The sequence below is a fragment of the Schistocerca gregaria genome, chromosome 9 (assembly GCF_023897955.1).
Source record: "Schistocerca gregaria isolate iqSchGreg1 chromosome 9, iqSchGreg1.2, whole genome shotgun sequence".
Taxonomy (NCBI): domain Eukaryota; kingdom Metazoa; phylum Arthropoda; class Insecta; order Orthoptera; family Acrididae; genus Schistocerca; species Schistocerca gregaria.
In genome coordinates this window covers 86,065,944-86,083,829 of record NC_064928.1, presented here as the reverse complement: position 1 = coordinate 86,083,829, position 17,886 = coordinate 86,065,944, and the positions used below count along the sequence as shown (strand labels likewise).

The following is a 17,886-nucleotide window of genomic DNA, read 5'->3' as shown; positions in this document are numbered from 1 at the left end:
GCCGATTTGAATGCAAATGAAAACAGTATTGCCGTCAGGCTAAATGGTTTTAATGGCGCCGCGGGAGCGACGGCGAATGGGCAGAGAGGGGGGAAAAAAAGGACCTCAGCGGGCCGTGTTTGCCGATAATCTGCCGGAGCTCCCGCTTAATCACGCCCGGACTGTCCGCACTGAGGTTGGGGCAGCCCAGCGCGTCGCGTGGTCACGGACGCTACTGGAGATCAAGAGCTGAGCTCGAGTCCATTGTTGAGGGTTGCATACATTAGGAAACAGGAGCTGAGGGCGAGTCCATTGTTGAGGGTTGCATACATTAGGAAACAAGAGCTGAGTGCGAGTACATTGTTGAGGGTTGCATACATTAGGAAACAGGAGCTGAGGGCGAGTCCATTGTTGAGGGTTGCATACATTAGGAAACAAGAGCTGAGCACGAGTCCATTGTTGAGGGTTGCATACATTGGGAAACAGGAGCTGAGGGCGAGTCCATTGTTGAGGGTTGCATACATTAGGAACCAAGAGCTGAGTGGGAGTCCATTGTTGAGGGTTGCATACATTAGGAAACAAGAGCTGAGTGCGAGTACATTGTTGAAGGTTGAATACATTAGGAACCAAGAGCTGAGGGCGAGTCCATTGTTGAGGGTTGCATACATTAGGAAACAAGAGCTGAGCACGAGTCCATTGTTGAGGGTTGCATACATTGGGAAACAGGAGCTGAGGGCGAGTCCATTGTTGAGGGTTGCATACATTAGGAACCAAGAGCTGAGTGGGAGTCCATTGTTGAGGGTTGCATACATTAGGAAACAAGAGCTGAGTGCGAGTACATTGTTGAAGGTTGAATACATTAGGAACCAAGAGCTGAGTGTGAGTCCATTGTTGAGGGTTGCATACATTAGGAAACAGGAGCTGATGGCGAGTTCATTGTTGAGGGTTGCATAAATTAGGAAACAAGAGCTGAGTGCGAGTACATTGTTGAGGGTTGCATACATTAGGAAACAGGAGCTGATGGTGAGTCCATTGTTGAGGGTTGCATACATTAGGAAACAAGAGCTGAGCGCGAGTCCATTGTTGAGGGTTGCATACATTGGGAAACAGGAGCTGAGGGCGAGTCCATTGTTGAGGGTTGCATACATTAGGAACCAAGAGCTGAGTGGGAGTCCATTGTTGAGGGTTGCATACATTAGGAAACAAGAGCTGAGTGCGAGTACATTGTTGAGAGTTGCATACATTAGGAAACAGGAGCTGAGCACGAGTCCATTGTTGAGGGTTGCATACATTGGGAAACAGGGGCTGAGGGCGAGTCCATTGTTGAGGGTTGCATACATTAGGAACGAAGAGCTGTGTGGGAGTCCATTGTTGAGGGTTGCATACATTAGGAAACAGGAGCTGAGTGCGAGTACATTGTTGAGGGTTGCATACATTAGGAAACAGGAGCTGAGGGCGAGTCCATTGTTGAGGGTTGCATACATTAGGAAACAAGAGCTGAGCACGAGTCCATTGTTGAGGGTTGCATACATTGGGAAACAGGAGCTGAGGGCGAGTCCATTGTTGAGGGTTGCATACATTAGGAACCAAGAGCTGAGTGGGAGTCCATTGTTGAGGGTTGCATACATTAGGAAAGAAGAGCTGAGTGCGAGTACATTGTTGAAGGTTGAATACATTAGGAACCAAGAGCTGAGTGTGAGTCCATTGTTGAGGGTTGCATACATTAGGAAACAGGAGCTGATGGCGAGTTCATTGTTGAGGGTTGCATACATTAGGAAACAAGAGCTGAGTGCGAGTACATTGTTGAAGGTTGAATACATTGGGACCAAGAGCTGAGCACGAGTCCATTGTTGAGGGTTGCATACATTAGGAAACAGGAGCTGAGTACGAGTCAATTGTTGAGAATTGCATACATTAGAAACCAAAAGAGCTGAGTACGAGTCCATTGTTGAGGATTGCATACATTAGAAATCAAGGCCTCACTGCTGTGTCAGTGCTCCGTGGGTGTGACGAGTTTGAGAATGGAGGCACTTAACTACTCCTCGACTCACTCTCTTTTACTGAAGAGTGCTGCAGTGGAAACCTGTGATGTAGCGCGGATGTTGACATACGCGGTCTTACTGTTGTAATCTGGCACTGAGAGGCCGAAAAGACCAATTGCTGGGATCAGATGACCTCTAACGAACCTGTGTTTTGCGAGGCTGTGCAGGGCGTAAGGTGAAAATTGTGTGATGCACTGTATATAATTTGGAAATTTGTGGTAAGGTCTTATGAGGCCCAACTGCTGAGGTTATCGGTCGCTAAGCGTACACACTGCTTAATCTAACTTAAACTAAGTTACTCTATAGGCAACACGCACACTCTCCCATGCCCACTGGAGGACTCGAACTGACGTGGGGAGCTGTAGAGACCGTGACAAGGCACCCTACACTGTATACAATTGCAAGTCTGCTCCATAAGGGCAGGAATGTTGCCTGCAAAAAGTTCGATAAACATACGAAGTTAGTAAATTTGTCCAGTGCAAAGCAAGTACATCTACATCTACATGGATACTCTGCATATCACATTCAAATGCCTGGTTCATCGAACCACCTTCACAATTCTCTATTATTCCAATCTCGTGTTGCGCGCTGACAGAACGAACACCTATATCTTTCTGTACGAGCTCCGATTTCCCTTATTTTATTGTGGTGATCGTTCCTCCCTATGTAGGTCGGTGTCACCAAAATATTTTCTCATTCGGAGGAGAAAGTTGGTGATTGGAAGTTGCTGAGAAGATTCCGTCGCAACGAAAGACGCCTTTACAGATATCGCCACTATGAGCTTAAATGTATTCTTCATTTATGTTGGAAACATAATCTAATAAAAACACATTAAGTAAACTACATGTAGCAGACTTTTAAATATTGATAATTATTATAGAAAGCAACTGTGGTAAAAAACGAATACAGTTAACCATATAAAATTATTAAAAGGAAATATATAAAGATAAGAGGTCTGACACTTTTAGGTGAACTTATGGTCAAAAACAAAATAGACGTAATACACTGCCTATAGCACCTATAAGTTACCTATGAAAGATAAAATGTTTATATGATAAAGTGGCATTGTAGATCAAATGTTTTTCACAGATGATGCTCGCTTTCAGTTTGGTGGATATGTTAATAGCCTGAACTACCGGATATGAGGTACTGACAACCGCACAGTTCATTGAGACTGGCGTACACCCACAAAAAATTGGCGTGTGGTGCGTGGTTTCAAGGCGATGAATAATAGAACCTTTGTCTTTTGAACGAACTGTGGATGCTGCCGTCTAACAAGACATTATCCAACAATTCATAGCGTTACTGCTGGATGCAACAGGCCGGTGCCAATTGCCGCACGATTCGCTCTACTATGGAGATGCTACAGGACTTTTTTGGTGAAAGAATCTTTTCGACAGGATTGTGGCCATTACTAGCCCCTGCTCTCAGTAGTCCAGGTTCTCTCTGTGAGGCTACTTGAAAGACATAGTTTACAGGAGCAATCCACAGACCCAGCAGGCACTGAAGACGAACATTACGAAAGCCGTGAACGAAAAAGGAAGTGCAAAGCTGACAAAGGTAGCTAGGAACATGGTCAAACGTGTCGACAAGTGCATAGAAATGGATGGAAAACATTTTCAATACGTGCTGTAATTTTCGATAACTTATATGTAAGTTTGTTAATGAAAACTTACTTATAGAATAAACTACACTACTGGCCATTAAAATTGCTACACCATGAAGAAATGCAGATGATAAACGGGTATCATTGGACAAATATATTATACTAGAACTGACATGTCATTACATTTTCACGCAATTTGGGGGCACAAATCCTGAGAAATCAGTACCCAGAACTACCACCTCTGGCCGTAATAACGGCCTTGATACGCCTGGGCATTCAGTCAAACAGAGTTTGGATGGCGTGTACAGGTACAGCTGTCAATGCATCTTCAACACGATACCACAGTTCATCAAGAGTAGTGGCTGGCGTATTGTAACGGGCCAGTTGCTCGGCCACCATTGACCAGACGTTTTCAATTGTTGAGAGATCTGGAGGATGTGCTGTCCAGGGCAGCAGTCGAACATTTTCTGTATCCAGAATGGCCGGTACAGGACCTGCAACATGCGGTCGTACGTTATCCTGACGAAATGTAGGGTTTCCCAGGGATCGAATGGAGGGTAGAGCTACGGGTCGTAACACATCTGAAACGTAACGTCCACTGTTCAAAGTGCCGTCAATGCGAACAAGAGGTGACCAAGACGTGTAATCAATGGCACCCCATACCATCACGCCGGGTGATACGCCAGTATGGCGGTGACGAATACACGCTTCCAATGTGAGTTCACCGCGATGTCGCCAAACACGGATGCGACCATCATGATGCTGAAAACAGAACCTTGATTCATCCGAATAAATGACGTTTTGCCATTCGCGAAGCCAGGTTCGTCGTTGAGTACACCGTCGCAGGCACTCCTGTCTGTCATGCAGCGTCAAGGGCAACAGCAGCCACGGTCTCCGAGCTGATAGTCCATGCTGCTGCAAACGTCGTCGAACTGTTCGTGCAGATGGTTGTTGTCTTGCAAAAGTCCCCATCTGTTGACTCGGGGATCGAGACGTGACTGCACGATCCGTTACAGCCATGCGGATAAGATGCCCGTCATCTCGACTGCTAGTGATATGAGGCCGTTGGAATCCAGCACGGCGTTCCGTATTACCCTCCTGAACCCACCGATTCCATATTCTGCTAACAGTCATTGGATCTCGACGAACGCGAGCAGCAACGTCGCGATACGATAAACCACAATCTCGATAGGCTACAATCCGACCTTTATCAAAGTCGTAAACGTGGTGGTACGCATTTCTCCTCCTTACACGAGGCATCACAACAACGTTTCACCAGGCACCGCCGGTCAACTTTTGTTTGCGTATGAGAGATCGGTTGGAAACTTTCCTGGTGTCAGCACGTTGTAGGTGTCGCCACCGGCGCCAACCTCGTGTGAATGCTCTGAAAAGCTAATCATTTGCATATCACAGCATCTTCTTCCTGCTGGTTAAATTTCGCGTCTGTAGCACGTTATCTTCGTGGTGTAACTATTTTAATGGCAGGTAGCGTAAGTGAACAGCCTGTACTTTTAGAGTATAATGAAGTACCTGCAAGATCTGTTGGCTCTGATGATGGATCTTTCTGCAACGTGGGCGTTGTGCTGTGTGTTACAGCTGCCGGGCGACGTTCCGGCGCTGAGCCTGAGGGAGCTGCGCGACATGGCGTGCCGGCAGCAGTCGCAGATCGAGTCGCAGCGCCAGCTGCTGGCCGCGAGGGAGCAGCGGCTGCGCTTCCTCAAGCAGCAGCAGCTACACCTCCAGCCGCAGGGCGCGCCCAACCAGCAGAGTGAGTGCCGCCTTCCAGCACGACATCGCACCACCATGCGGTGCTTCAACGAGCATCAGATCCAATTCCCCTCCTGCCACCAGGGTGAGAGTCGTTTTCCATCAGGACAACACTCCACCACACAGTGCAGCAACAAGCAGCAGGTCCAATTTCCCCAGCCAATAGGATGAATGTGCAAAATGAGATTTGCACCCTGCAGCGGAGTATGCCGGACCGAGACTCGAACTCGGGACCTACCAACTTAACAGAAGCTCTCCTGCGAACCACGCACTCCTGAAAGAAAGGATCTTGCGGAGACATGGCTTAGCCACAGCCTGGGGAATGTTTCCAGAATGAGGAGAGCTTCTGTAAAGTTTGGAAGGTAGGAGACGAGGTACTGGCGGAAGTAAAGCTGTGAGGACAGGGTGCGAGCCGTGCTCGGGTAGCTCAGTTGGTAGAGCAGTTTCCCGCGAAAGGCAAAGGTCCTGAGTTCGACTCTCAGTCCGGCATACAGTTTTAATCTGCCCGGAAGTTTCAGGATGAATGTCATCTTCCAACAGGACAACACTCCACTACCTCAATTTCTCAAGCAGCAGCAGTTCCAACTCCAGCCTGATGGCAATTCCAATAAGCTGGATCAGCATTATGTTCAAACACGACAATGCCGTACAAGGCAAATAGGTACACATATTCCAACAAGGTAACATGTTAAGACACTGTGCTTCTATCATAATTAACACATCAGACTTTGGGAAAATATCATACACAAAGACTCGAAGATAGTAATAGCATACAAGTGTGAGAAGTATCCCGCAGTCAGCTTCATGCATCCACTTTCCTGACTAGTATAATGCAAGGGTCATTTCAGAAGTTCTGCACACTGTCAGACAGAATTGAAGGAAATAATTTGTTTTACAAAATATGTTTGCAGGCATTCAGTATAAACTCCATTCTTCCTTATGACAGCTTCTCAACGTATGGGCAACTTCTATATTCCGGATAGGACACCTTCATTGCTAAGCTATCTGATTACTCGGCTCACCTTATTGGAAGTTTCATCAGTTGTATCGAAACGTTTTCCACGGAGTTGTTCGTTCCGTTTGGGAGGCGAAGCTTGATGGGCTCATATGAGGGCTGCATAGTGGGTGGGGAAGTATTTCCCATCCATATTTGTCGAGCGTCTCATTGGTAGGGCAGTATATGGTCTTGAATTGTCGTGTGAAATGAGGATACCAGCTGTCAGCATGTCAGGTCTTCTTTGACGAATTTTCGGCCGCAAAATATTTTCCAGAAACAGCTTCTAGTACCCATCTGTTACAGATGTCCCCCTGGGGTACTGCATTTGTAGCTATGACTCCATTCGTGTCATACGTGAAGATCATCATCAGGTTCATCTTTGACTATTAGCCTTTTTTCTTTTCGCGCATCGGAATCACAACTTTTCCATTGCGACGACTGAGACTTCCCTCGCTCAAAATCTCGTGTCATTTTCAAAAATTATTCTCCTTCTGTTCAATAATGTCGAAGCAAGTCTTCAACGATTCTTTTGCGAGTTGCTTTCTGCTCTTCACTGCGATCATGCGGAACCCATCTGGCATCAACGTTTTTCATCTTTAACTCTTCAGTTATGGTTCTGTAAACTGAAGTGACAGACATTCTGGCCTCATACGGAATTTCCTCGCATGTTCTCGTCGATCCTCTTTCAAAATGTCATTTACCTGAGAGATGTAGTTTTTTGCAGTTGACGGCCTTCCACTTCTTCGATGGTCCTCAGTGCTTACCCGACCTTCACGGAAACGAGGAGAACACCACGATACTGTGCTGCGATCCACTATACTTTCCCACATATCTCTCTCAAAGCGTTGTAAACTTCCGCTGGGTTCTTTCGATTTTGATTTAGGAGCGCTGGTCACTACGTCTAATCCGACCTGTCTCGGTGTCGGCTTCCATTTTAAAACTTAATTACTCACGACACAGCCACACGAACCGGATAACACATACTCGACCGTCACGCCTAAAGTCTCTTTCACAACTAGCATGAATTTCAACTTAATCACGCCACCGTAACGGTTGCACATGAGCAGTGTGCAGGACTCCAAAAATGACCCTCGTATATAGAAAAAATGGAAAAGAGTGTTGGAGAATTTTTGTATGAGGTTGGTTTGACTTTTGGAAAGGTAAAGCACCAAAGAGGCAGTTTCGACGTTGCAACTGATAGCTGGAGCAAGAGCTGAAAAAATCAAGACACGTTCGTAGAAGTTGTCATCTCAGAAAAAGCATTCGTCAACGTAAAATGGTACAAGATGTTTGAAATTCTGCGAAAAATAGGAGTAAAGTACTGTATAAGGAGCCTAAAAACTACACTCCGAACAGGCCATGAAAGCCCAACAGTTCCTACCGGCCGCCGTGTCATCCTCAGCCCACATGCGTCACTGGATGCGTATAGAGAAGGGGCATGTGGTCAGCACACCGCTCTCGCTGCCATATGTCAGTTTACGAGACCGGAGCCACTACTTGTCAGTGAAGTAGCTCCTCAGTTTGCCTCACAAGAGCTATGTGCACCCCGCATGGTCTCCCATCCGAGCGCTAGCCCAGCCCGACAGCGCTTAACTTCGGTGATATGACGGGAACCGTTGTTACCGCGGAGGCAAGGCCGTTGGCTATAGGGTGAGATGGATAATACATAATATGTGCAAGAACCAAGAGGGGGAATACAAGACTGCAAGACCAAGAATGATGTGCATCCCTTTTTCCAGCCTGATCTTCCTCATTTCCCAATATTCTTAGCCGATGCAGTCTCCTTAAATTTCCATTCGCTCAGAACTCGCTGTACCAGGAAACACATACTACACACCGATAAATTTTTCTTATATCTGCCACTGTCAGTATTGTCATTATTATCATTATTATTATTGTTGTTATTCTTATTATTGTTATTATTATTGTTACAATTACCACTACTAGGGGCAGTACGTGTAGCTCTCCAAGTGATGCCATCATTAACATCATCAGTTCATAATCACTATAATTTATTCTCCTGTCACTGCACGTCCACTGCTCTATGTGTGAAACCGTGGTCCGACTCAAGAAGGAGCCTGATAGCCCTAATCAGATCAGGTTAAATAAATAAATAAAGTAAAAGTAAAAAGTAAAATAGCTTAGAGAAACATTTGAAGTGCCTTTAAAAGATGCTCGATGCTGTATAGCAAATGAGGTGCTGACCGAGAGTTCACATAGAATTTTAAAGAGTGCTGTACGATATTTGACTGGTGGATTACATCCAGACGTAAATCTACATACATATCCCGCAAGTCACCGGATGGTGCAAAGCGGAAGGTACATTGTGGCACTACGACTGATTTCCTTTCGCGTTCCACTCGCAAATAGAGGGAGGTTAAAACGACTGTGTGTAGGCCTCCGTGCGAATACTAATTACTTTTATCTTACCTTCGTGGCCCTTAAGTGAAATGTACGTAGGCGGCAATAGAACCGCTCTGCGGTCAATATCGAATGCTGCTACTACAAATTTTGTCAATTCTGTTTAGCGAAAAGAACCTCGTCTTCTCTCCGGGGATGCCCATGTGACTTCACGAATACTTGAGTGCTGATCGAAACTACCCATGACAAATCTAGCAACGCGGCTCTCAGTTGCTTCGATGTCAAACTTTAATCTGACCTGGTGGGGATCTTGACGATCCGAACAGTACTCGTGAATGGGTCGCACCTGTCTTCTACCTGCGGTCTCCTTTACGGATGAATCAGACTTTCCCGAAATTCTCTCAGTTAACCGAAGTCTACCATTCGCTTCCCTACTGCCGTCTTTAAGTACTCGTTCCGTTTGATAGCGCTTTGCAGTATTAAGCGTAGGTGTTTAACCGACGTGACTACTTCAGTCAGCAGACCGCAAATACTATACTCGAAGATTGAAGAATTGTTTTTCCAACTCATCTGTATTAACTCGGGAGCTATGCCTTTCGCTGGCAAGCGCTCTACGAACTGAGCCACCCAAGCCCCTACACGACATGATGAGAGCGGCAGATTTGGACACTGCCCTTCTCCAGGAGGTCCGTCCCGAGCTGCGTTTGGACCTATATGGCTACACCACCTGCAGCCTACCCGTAGGCGATGGCGCAGGAGGAACGGCCATCCTTCTCCGAGATGGCACGACGCGACGTACTTGCCGAACGGGCGAGGCATCGCACTCACACTTGGCGCAGTCCGCCTCATTAACGTCTACGCTCCCTCCGGTAATTCGCACCGAGGTGACAGGCATGTCTTCTATTCGGAGGAGGTAGCCCCACTTTTGCAAGGAAATATGGACCATTACATAGTGGGCGGCGATTTTAACAGTGTTCTGCGGCCCGAGGACCAGATACTGCATTACGTCCCATGTCCGGCTCTACAAGCATTGGTACGTGACCTCGCGCTCCACGACACATGGCTCTTGCATCATGGGACCCAAGTGGATATACGCACTTTACCAGCCATTCTGCCAGTCGTCTGGACCGGATATACGTCTCGCGTGCCCTGCGCACAGCAACCCGTGATGCAGAACTCTGGCCGACGGCCTTCACGGACCATCTCGCGTACATCTGCACTGTCACCTTACTCCGACGACTCACAAAACGCAGCAGGGGCCCGTGGACGCTGAACGTCTCTCTCTTTCGCGAGGTAGCGTGTCGGCGAGCAGTCACTGACACGTGGCGTCGATGTATCAGGGACCTGCCCATGTATGCTTCCACGTTGCTGTGGTGGCTGGGATGTGTCAAACCTGCGCTCCCAAAGACCTTGATGGCCTACGGGCGTCACAGATCGAACTGGCAAAGGGCAACATACAGCGTTACGTAAGCTGGCGACGCAACCGCCGTCTCCCGAACGTCAGATGTCCGTACTACGCACCAAAGCTCGTCTACTTCGCATCAGGACAGAGCAGCTAGAAGGTGCCCGCATCCGTGCGCGAGTGCAAGACTGTATCCCCAACGAAACGGCGTCAGTGCATCACATTGTGCGGAGAGGCGCCACCGCAAAAGTCAGCTCATTACTGCGGTAAACACGGAGGAGGGCGGCCGCGGAATGACACAAACGGACATCGCGCACACGTTCGCCAGACACTATGGGACCTTGTACATGGAAGATCCGCGAAACCTACGTGATTATAATGAGCTGCTGCACGATTTTCCCGCCCCTCGGGACGTGGCACCCGATGATAGTCTGCAGTTGCCCATTACTTCCGACGAGCTGACATCGGCCTTGGCACGTGGAGCACCGAAAAAGTCGCCTGGACCGGACGGTTTACCCCTGGAATTCTACCGCAATTTTTACCACCTTATGGGCGACAAGTGGCTCCAAATGTTTCAAGACCTGAATTGCCCTAATTTCACTGTCCCCACAGAATTCACAGAAGGCATCTTGATCCCAATACCGAAACCGAATGGTGGTTGGAGGTGGCAGGACTTTAGCCCACTCACACTCCTGAACAACGACTACAAGATCTTCGCCCGTATCCTCCGCGCGCGTCTCCACACCGCAATCGGGAAAGCCATCCACACCGATCAGACATGCTTAGGTGGTGTCAGCAACATTCACACGGCGTTAGGAGCACACCGCGACGTAATTGCTTTGACGGCGGCCTGCAATATACGAGGCGCCCTTGTCGCCGTTGATTTTGACCAAGCATTCGACCGCGTGACCACGGCTTCTTACCCGCAGTTTTGCAACACATGGGCCTCTCTCCGGAGTCTGCACAGGTGGTCCTTCTACTGGTCGACGGAGCGCGCTCCCGCATGATGGTCAACGGTTATCAGGCTGGTCACATTGTTGTCGGACGGTCAGTGCGACAAGGGTGCCCCCTGTCGGGTATATTATTTGCTGCAGCGCTTGAACCAGCTTTACATGGTCTACGGCAGCGATTATCTGGTATCTCCTTGCGGGACGTGACCTGTCGTTGTGGTGCATTCGCCGATGACGTGGTGTTCCTGACCAGATCAGAGGATGAACTGCATATGGCGCTACAGTGGCTACGCCAGTACGGGGCGGTCGCTGGGAGCGTCATCAACGTGAAGAAGAAAAAATACATGGATGTCGGACGGGGGCTTTGCCACACAACGGCGGTGCCCTTTGACAAGGTGCCCGTACTCAAGCGTTTAGGAGTGCAATTCTACAGCAATGTCCGCCGCACGGCGGCGGCTACGTACCGCCGGCTCCTACACCAGACACGTGCTCTGCTGCAGGACAACAAACTGCGTCGCTTGGATATGCTCCTCAGAACACGTTATGTCAACACCTATCTTGTCTCAAAACTGAACTATTTTGCGCATATCCTTCCCTTGACAGCTACGATGGCCGACAGATTTCAAGCAGCATATGGACATTTCGTAAGCACCAGTCTTGTTTTTAAAGTCCGATACGCCACCCTGACACTGCCGCAGCGGGCGGGCGGTATCGGTTTACTTCATGTATATAACCGTGCGCGATCGCTTTATCTGAACACTATGCGTCGCATGTGCACCTCTGCCGACACCACTCTGACGGGCACCCTGATATCGGAAGTGGCTCCACACTCTCTGCATCCCCTGCTTTCTGTAGGACACATTTCATCGGCACTCATCCACATCAGTGAGTTCTTGATTGACTTCAGCTACTTACGGTGAGAACTTCCGACGACACAGAAGCCCAGCACAAAAGACTATTATCGCCTCTATCAACAGCGGCAACCTGTAAATACGGTCACCCCCAGACGTCCTGAAGTTGCCTGGAACACCGTGTGGCGAGCGGTACACACGCCTTTTCTATCTACGACGGTGCGTTCATTGTGGTACGTGGTTGTGAATGGGAAGTTCGCTACTCGTCAGAGGCTACATTCCATACATCTGACGGACGCCCCCTTGTGTCCGACATGCTCAGTCGCTGACTCGGATGCACACCGTCTGACGTGTGCTGCGACCAGCGAGTGCTGGCTACTGACGCAGCGCATTCTGGCGTTACTCTTGCGGCGATTGCCGGAGTCAGTCTCCCCTGATGAAATATTGCGTCCCGCCGGCATATGCTTTCCATCAACCAGAACGAACGCCGTTAACTGGCTTTAAAGCATGGCCATTTACTACATATTTTGCGATGCTCCCAAAGGCACACTCGACTTTTGGTCCCTATTGATGACGACACGTGCAGCTTTCAGCCGCCACCCGAAGTAAAGAACTCGTTTCGCAAATTATTTAGGTTCATTATTTGCGGATCCTCCTGCTCACTGGGGCGTTCCGGGTATGAGACGCTGAAAATGGAGAATCCTGGAGCATATTGATCCTCTACGGACGGAGGAGGGGGGAACCCCTCCCAACAGACGAGAAAACGACTCGGGTGATCGGTTACGGCAGTTGTAGGATCTTTCTTCGTAATGAAACAAAAATAAATCCATAAATACAAAAAAATGATATAAAAATTAAATAAATAGATAAAACAACATCGGCAAACCCATTACATCCTCTTCCTGATCCTTCGATCCTCGAACTTGAACAGGTTGCTTGGGCGTGGCGGCGGGATGGCCAGGCTTCGGGTGTCGACCCCTGCCCTACCCGTCGTCCTGCACCTGCAGCGGTTCATTAGATTAAAAAAAATAATAATAAAAAAAGTAGGTAGAGCACTTGCCCGCGAAAGGCAAAGGTCCCGAGTTCGAGTCTCGGTCCGTCACACAGTTTTAATCTGCCAGGAAGTTAACGGTCTTGTCCCCCAGTACAAGCCCTCAACGTCTGTAAAGGAAATTTAGTCATGGCGTGTGTAGAGAAAAAGGAAGGTGCTATAACATTATGTGGACTGTGCAGTCGCATCTGTTGCACACTATTTCGAGCATCATTCGAAGGCTGTCAAAATGGTTATTTTGTTTCTTACTTTTGGACAAATTTCGCAAAACATTCGAGCTGTTGTTTTGCCAGTATTGTGTTTTGTGTTGTAAGCAGTGTGATTTGAGGGCGAGGTGTTTGTTGCAGGCCAGCAGGGACAGCAGCAGCAGCAGCAACAGCAGCAGCAGCAGCAGCAGAGAGCGCACGAGGCGGAGCGGCTGCGCAGGCTGCGGGAGCGCGTGGAGGCGCAGGAGCTGAAGCTGCGGAAGCTGCGCGCGCTGCGGGGGCAGGTCGACGCGCAGAGGCAGGGCAACGCCGCGCTCAGTGAGTACCCGTCTGTCTGTCCTACAGGGAAGGGTCGTTCGCCAACTGCGGGTCCAAGGGAACGGTTCACCAACGTGAACGGAACGAGCGAGGAACGAATTATAAGCATAGTTCACTTCGGTCGCGGCTTTCTACCTATAGTTACCGGGAACGGGAAACGGTCGGTCCCGTTCCCGCCTGTCTCGGTCTCGGTCTCGCTCGGCCGGACTTCTTCGCGTGGCCACTCGTCGCAGTTCCACTGCCGACTGCCCATACTTCAGTATCGAGTTGTTGTTGTTGTTTGTTTCGTTCGCTTCGCACACCCATTCTACATCGGTTTTAAAACTTTTTTGAGCTCTGAACGTCTGGTTCTTTTCGTATGCCATTCAGCGTCCACGGTCGGTAATTAAAATGTAACTTATAATTACACTCCTGGAAATTGAAATAAGAACACCGTGAATTCATTGTCCCAGGAAGGGGAAACTTTATTGACACATTCCTGTGGTCAGATACATCACATGATCACACTGACAGAACCACAGGCACATAGACACAGGCAACAGAGCATGCACAATGTCGGCACTACTACAGTGTATATCCACCTTTCGCAGCAATGCAGGCTGCTATTCTCGATCGTAGAGATGCTGGATGTAGTCCTGTGGAACGGCTTGCCATGCCATTTCCACCTGGCGCCTCAGTTGGACCAGCGTTCGTGCTGGACGTGCAGACCGCGTGAGACGACGCTTCATCCAGTCCCAAACATGCTCAATGGGGGACAGATCCGGAGATCTTGCTGGCCAGGGTAGTTGACTTACACCTTCTAGAGCACGTTGGGTGGCACGGGATACATGCGGACGTGCATTGTCCTGTTGGAAGAGCAAGTTCCCTTGCCGGTCTAGGAATGGTAGAACGATGGGTTCGATGACGGTTTGGATGTACCGTGCACTATTCAGTGTCCCCTCGACGATCACCAGAGGTGTACGGCCAGTGTAGGAGATCGCTCCCCACACCATGATGCCGGGTGTTGGCCCTGTGTGCCTCGGTCGTATGCAGTCCTGATTGTGGCGCTCACCTGCACGGCGCCAAACACGCATACGACCATCATTGGCACCAAGGCAGAAGCGACTCTCATCGCTGAAGGCGACACGTCTCCATTCGTCCCTCCATTCACGCCTGTCGCGACACCACTGGAGGCGGGCTGCACGATGTTGGGGCGTGAGCGGAAGACGGCCTAACGGTGTGCGGGACCGTAGCCCAGCTTCATGGAGACGGTTGCGAATGGTCCTCGTCGATACCCCAGGAGCAACAGTGTCCCTAATTTGCTGGGAAGTGGCGGTGCGGTTCCCTACGGCACTGCGTAGGGTCCTACGGTCTTGGCGTGCATCCGTGCGTCGCTGCGGTCCGGTCCCAGGTCGACGGGCACGTGCACCTTCCGGCGACCACTGGCGACAACATCGATGTACTGTGGAGACCTCACGCCCCACGTGTTGAGCAATTCGGCGGTACGTCCACCCGACCTCCCGCATGCCCACTATACGCCCTCGCTCAAAGTCCGTCAACTGCACATACGGTTCACGTCCACGCTGTCTCGGCATGCTACCAGTGTTAAAGACTGCGATGGAGCTCCGTATGCCACGGCAAACTGGCTGACACTGACGGCGGCGGTGCACAAATGCTGCGCAGCTAGCGCCATTCGACGGCCAACACCGCGGTTCCTGGAGTGTCCGCTGTGCCGTGCGTGTAATCATTGCTTGTACAGCCCTCTCGCAGTGTCCGGAGCAAGTATGGTGGGTCTGACACACCGGTGTCAATGTGTTCTTTTTTCCATTTCCAGGAGTGTACGTAAACTACACAAAAATTTCGTGGTATGTAATACATACATCTTTTCAGGTAACAAAATGGCAAATCAGTTAACATCACTATTTTGATAAACAGCAGAAGGAATACTTGTAAAAAGGCAAGATTTTTTGTTATTACACATGCAAAGGACGTCGGCGCGGCACACACGATTGGCCATATTCCGTCTTTTTTTTAACCCAAGGTAAAAGAGCATGTTCATTGTTATGGAAGGCAGGCCGACTTACACAAAAAGAAGCCCGCGCGTCATAACGGAGTGTCTGGTTTCACATTTTGTAAAAATAATATGGTAACACCTACACTATTATTTCAGTGGTACAGTGTGGCGCACGAAAAATTGGCCCGAAGTATTAGATAGTTCATTGTCGCTTACCAATCGTCATCTATTGTTTCGAAGTTGTCTGCATTAGCTTATATGTTATTTCTTCACTGCATAATTATTACATGTTTATCTACTCTGCTCGTAGCGGTCAACAAATCGTGCGTAATTGGCGAGCAGCACCTTATATTATTTCATTGCGATCAGCAACATAACGCTACAGTTGGCTAAACGAGATGTCTTGCACAATCACGAAAGTGACAACTGTGTGCGAATTCTGTTATGAATAAAAACTCTATACTCCAGGGTGGGGAGGGGGGGGGGGGGGGGGGGCGGCAAGTGCCTGCTCTTGGCGCCTTCCATCTTCAGCCACCTATGCTAGTAATTTTCAATTTTTCATAAGAGCCATATACCAAGCACAATGAACGGTGAACGAGTAAAAATGAACGGTTCCCAAAAAAGAGCGATCACCAGTGAACTAGTTCCCAAGGATGAACTACTTTGCCCATCTCTACTTCTTTGACGTCTGCTCATTAGAGATCCGAGCCAAACTGTGACTTTCCGGTAACCGTGATTTCTGTGAATGCTACTTTTTGGTAACTGCGATTTGTAATTGCGACTTGTCCAAATTTTAAAATCGTTGTTTATGAATCTTCCGCACTCCAAAAACTTAACATGCGATTTACGCTCCTTATCGCCATAGTTTCTACTCTGGAAGCTGTGGGCACTGCGCAGGAAAGCGGATTCAGGAGACACACAAATGCCGAGTTCAGTCGGTAACCAAACATCCATATGTACCTCTGGAGGATGAAAAGTATTTAAACCGACAAACTTGGGGAGGTTGTAGGGAACATCGAAACAAATATTTTTCCCTAATGTAATTTTTTCCCGTCCGCAGCTCGTGGTCTCGCGGTAGCGTTCTCGCTTCCCGAGCACGGGGTCCCGGGTTCGATTCCCGGCGGGGTCAGGGATTTTTCACCTGCCTCGTGATGACTGGGTGTTTGTGTCGTCTTCATCATCATCATCAATCATCCCCATTACGGTCGGAGGAAGGCAATGGCAAACCACCTCCACTAGGACCTTGCCTAGTATGGCGGCGCGGGTCTCCCGCGTCGCTCCCCTACGCTCGGTAAACGGAGTATGGGACTGGTAACCAACTCCAATGCAAAACTCACCTGAAGATATGACTAGGAGGATACTCTGTAATCTTTCACAAAGGAAGCTATTGAATATTGTTGTCTTTGGCATGAAAATTCTGACTAATACCAATGCTCATATTAAAAGTATTTAAAATTTCCACTGTATGGATAGCTGATAGTGTTCTCTAAAATTGATGAAGTTAAATAAACATTTAGCATGAAGTAGTAGATGCACATGTAGGGGCACAAGCTCTATGGACTTCCATCTCCAAGAATGTCGCTGCAAAAAACAGTATCTATGGGCCTTTGGCAGTTTGTTCCGGGACGCCAAATGTTTAAGTTATATCTGTCAACATAACCAGATCCTCTTCTGATGCAACAGGACTTGCGTAAACAACATTGCGCATCTCTCCCCACATAAAGAAGACCAGAAGGGACCTATCTGGGTATCGAGCAGGCCACGGTACAGGACCACCTCTGCCAATCCACGTTTTTGGGAACCGTCGGTCCAGGAATCGACGCACACGACGACTCAAACGTGCCGTGCCCCGTCATTTTGGAACCACATGCGTTGTCTTATAGGGAGCGGGACGTCTTCCAGCAGTTCTGTCAATGCTCTGGCGAGAAAATTGTAATAGTGCCTGCCATTTAATGGCCTAGGTAGTAGATACGGCCCAGTTAAACAGTCCCCAACAATAACACCGACGCACCCATTAACGAACAACTGTGGCATGTGGGTTATCCTCACTGTGGCATGTTGAAGACTCCATCACGCCCGGTAAACAACACAGAGGATGGAAATGTAGGATGCATTTCACACTGTCCCAGGTACCACTGCGTAAACTGTGCTGTGGGAGGATAATCAAATGGTTCCAGGTTGTGAACACGCTGTAAGTGAAATGGACGTAACAATTGCTCTCGAAGGGCTGTCCTTACATTCGTCTGAATCGTCCCCATGTCACGTGCAATTTCACGAGTGCTGATTGAAGGATCCCGCTCCACATTCTGCAAGACAGCTTCCTCAAATTGCCGCGTTCTTATCGTGCGACGGCGTCCCTGTCC

At 48.8% G+C, this 17,886-nt stretch overlaps 1 protein-coding gene across 1 annotated transcript in view; it reads left to right on the top strand.

Moving 5' to 3' along the window:
- LOC126291444 (uncharacterized) overlaps positions 1–17,886 on the top strand; it is a 381,448-nt gene that overhangs the window by 240,969 nt on the left and 122,593 nt on the right. Inside the window, exons 3-4 of the mRNA XM_049984958.1 lie at positions 5,224–5,395; positions 13,354–13,530. Coding sequence (XP_049840915.1) covers positions 5,224–5,395; positions 13,354–13,530 — 349 coding nt within the window. The remainder of the gene's footprint in view (positions 1–5,223; positions 5,396–13,353; positions 13,531–17,886) is intronic.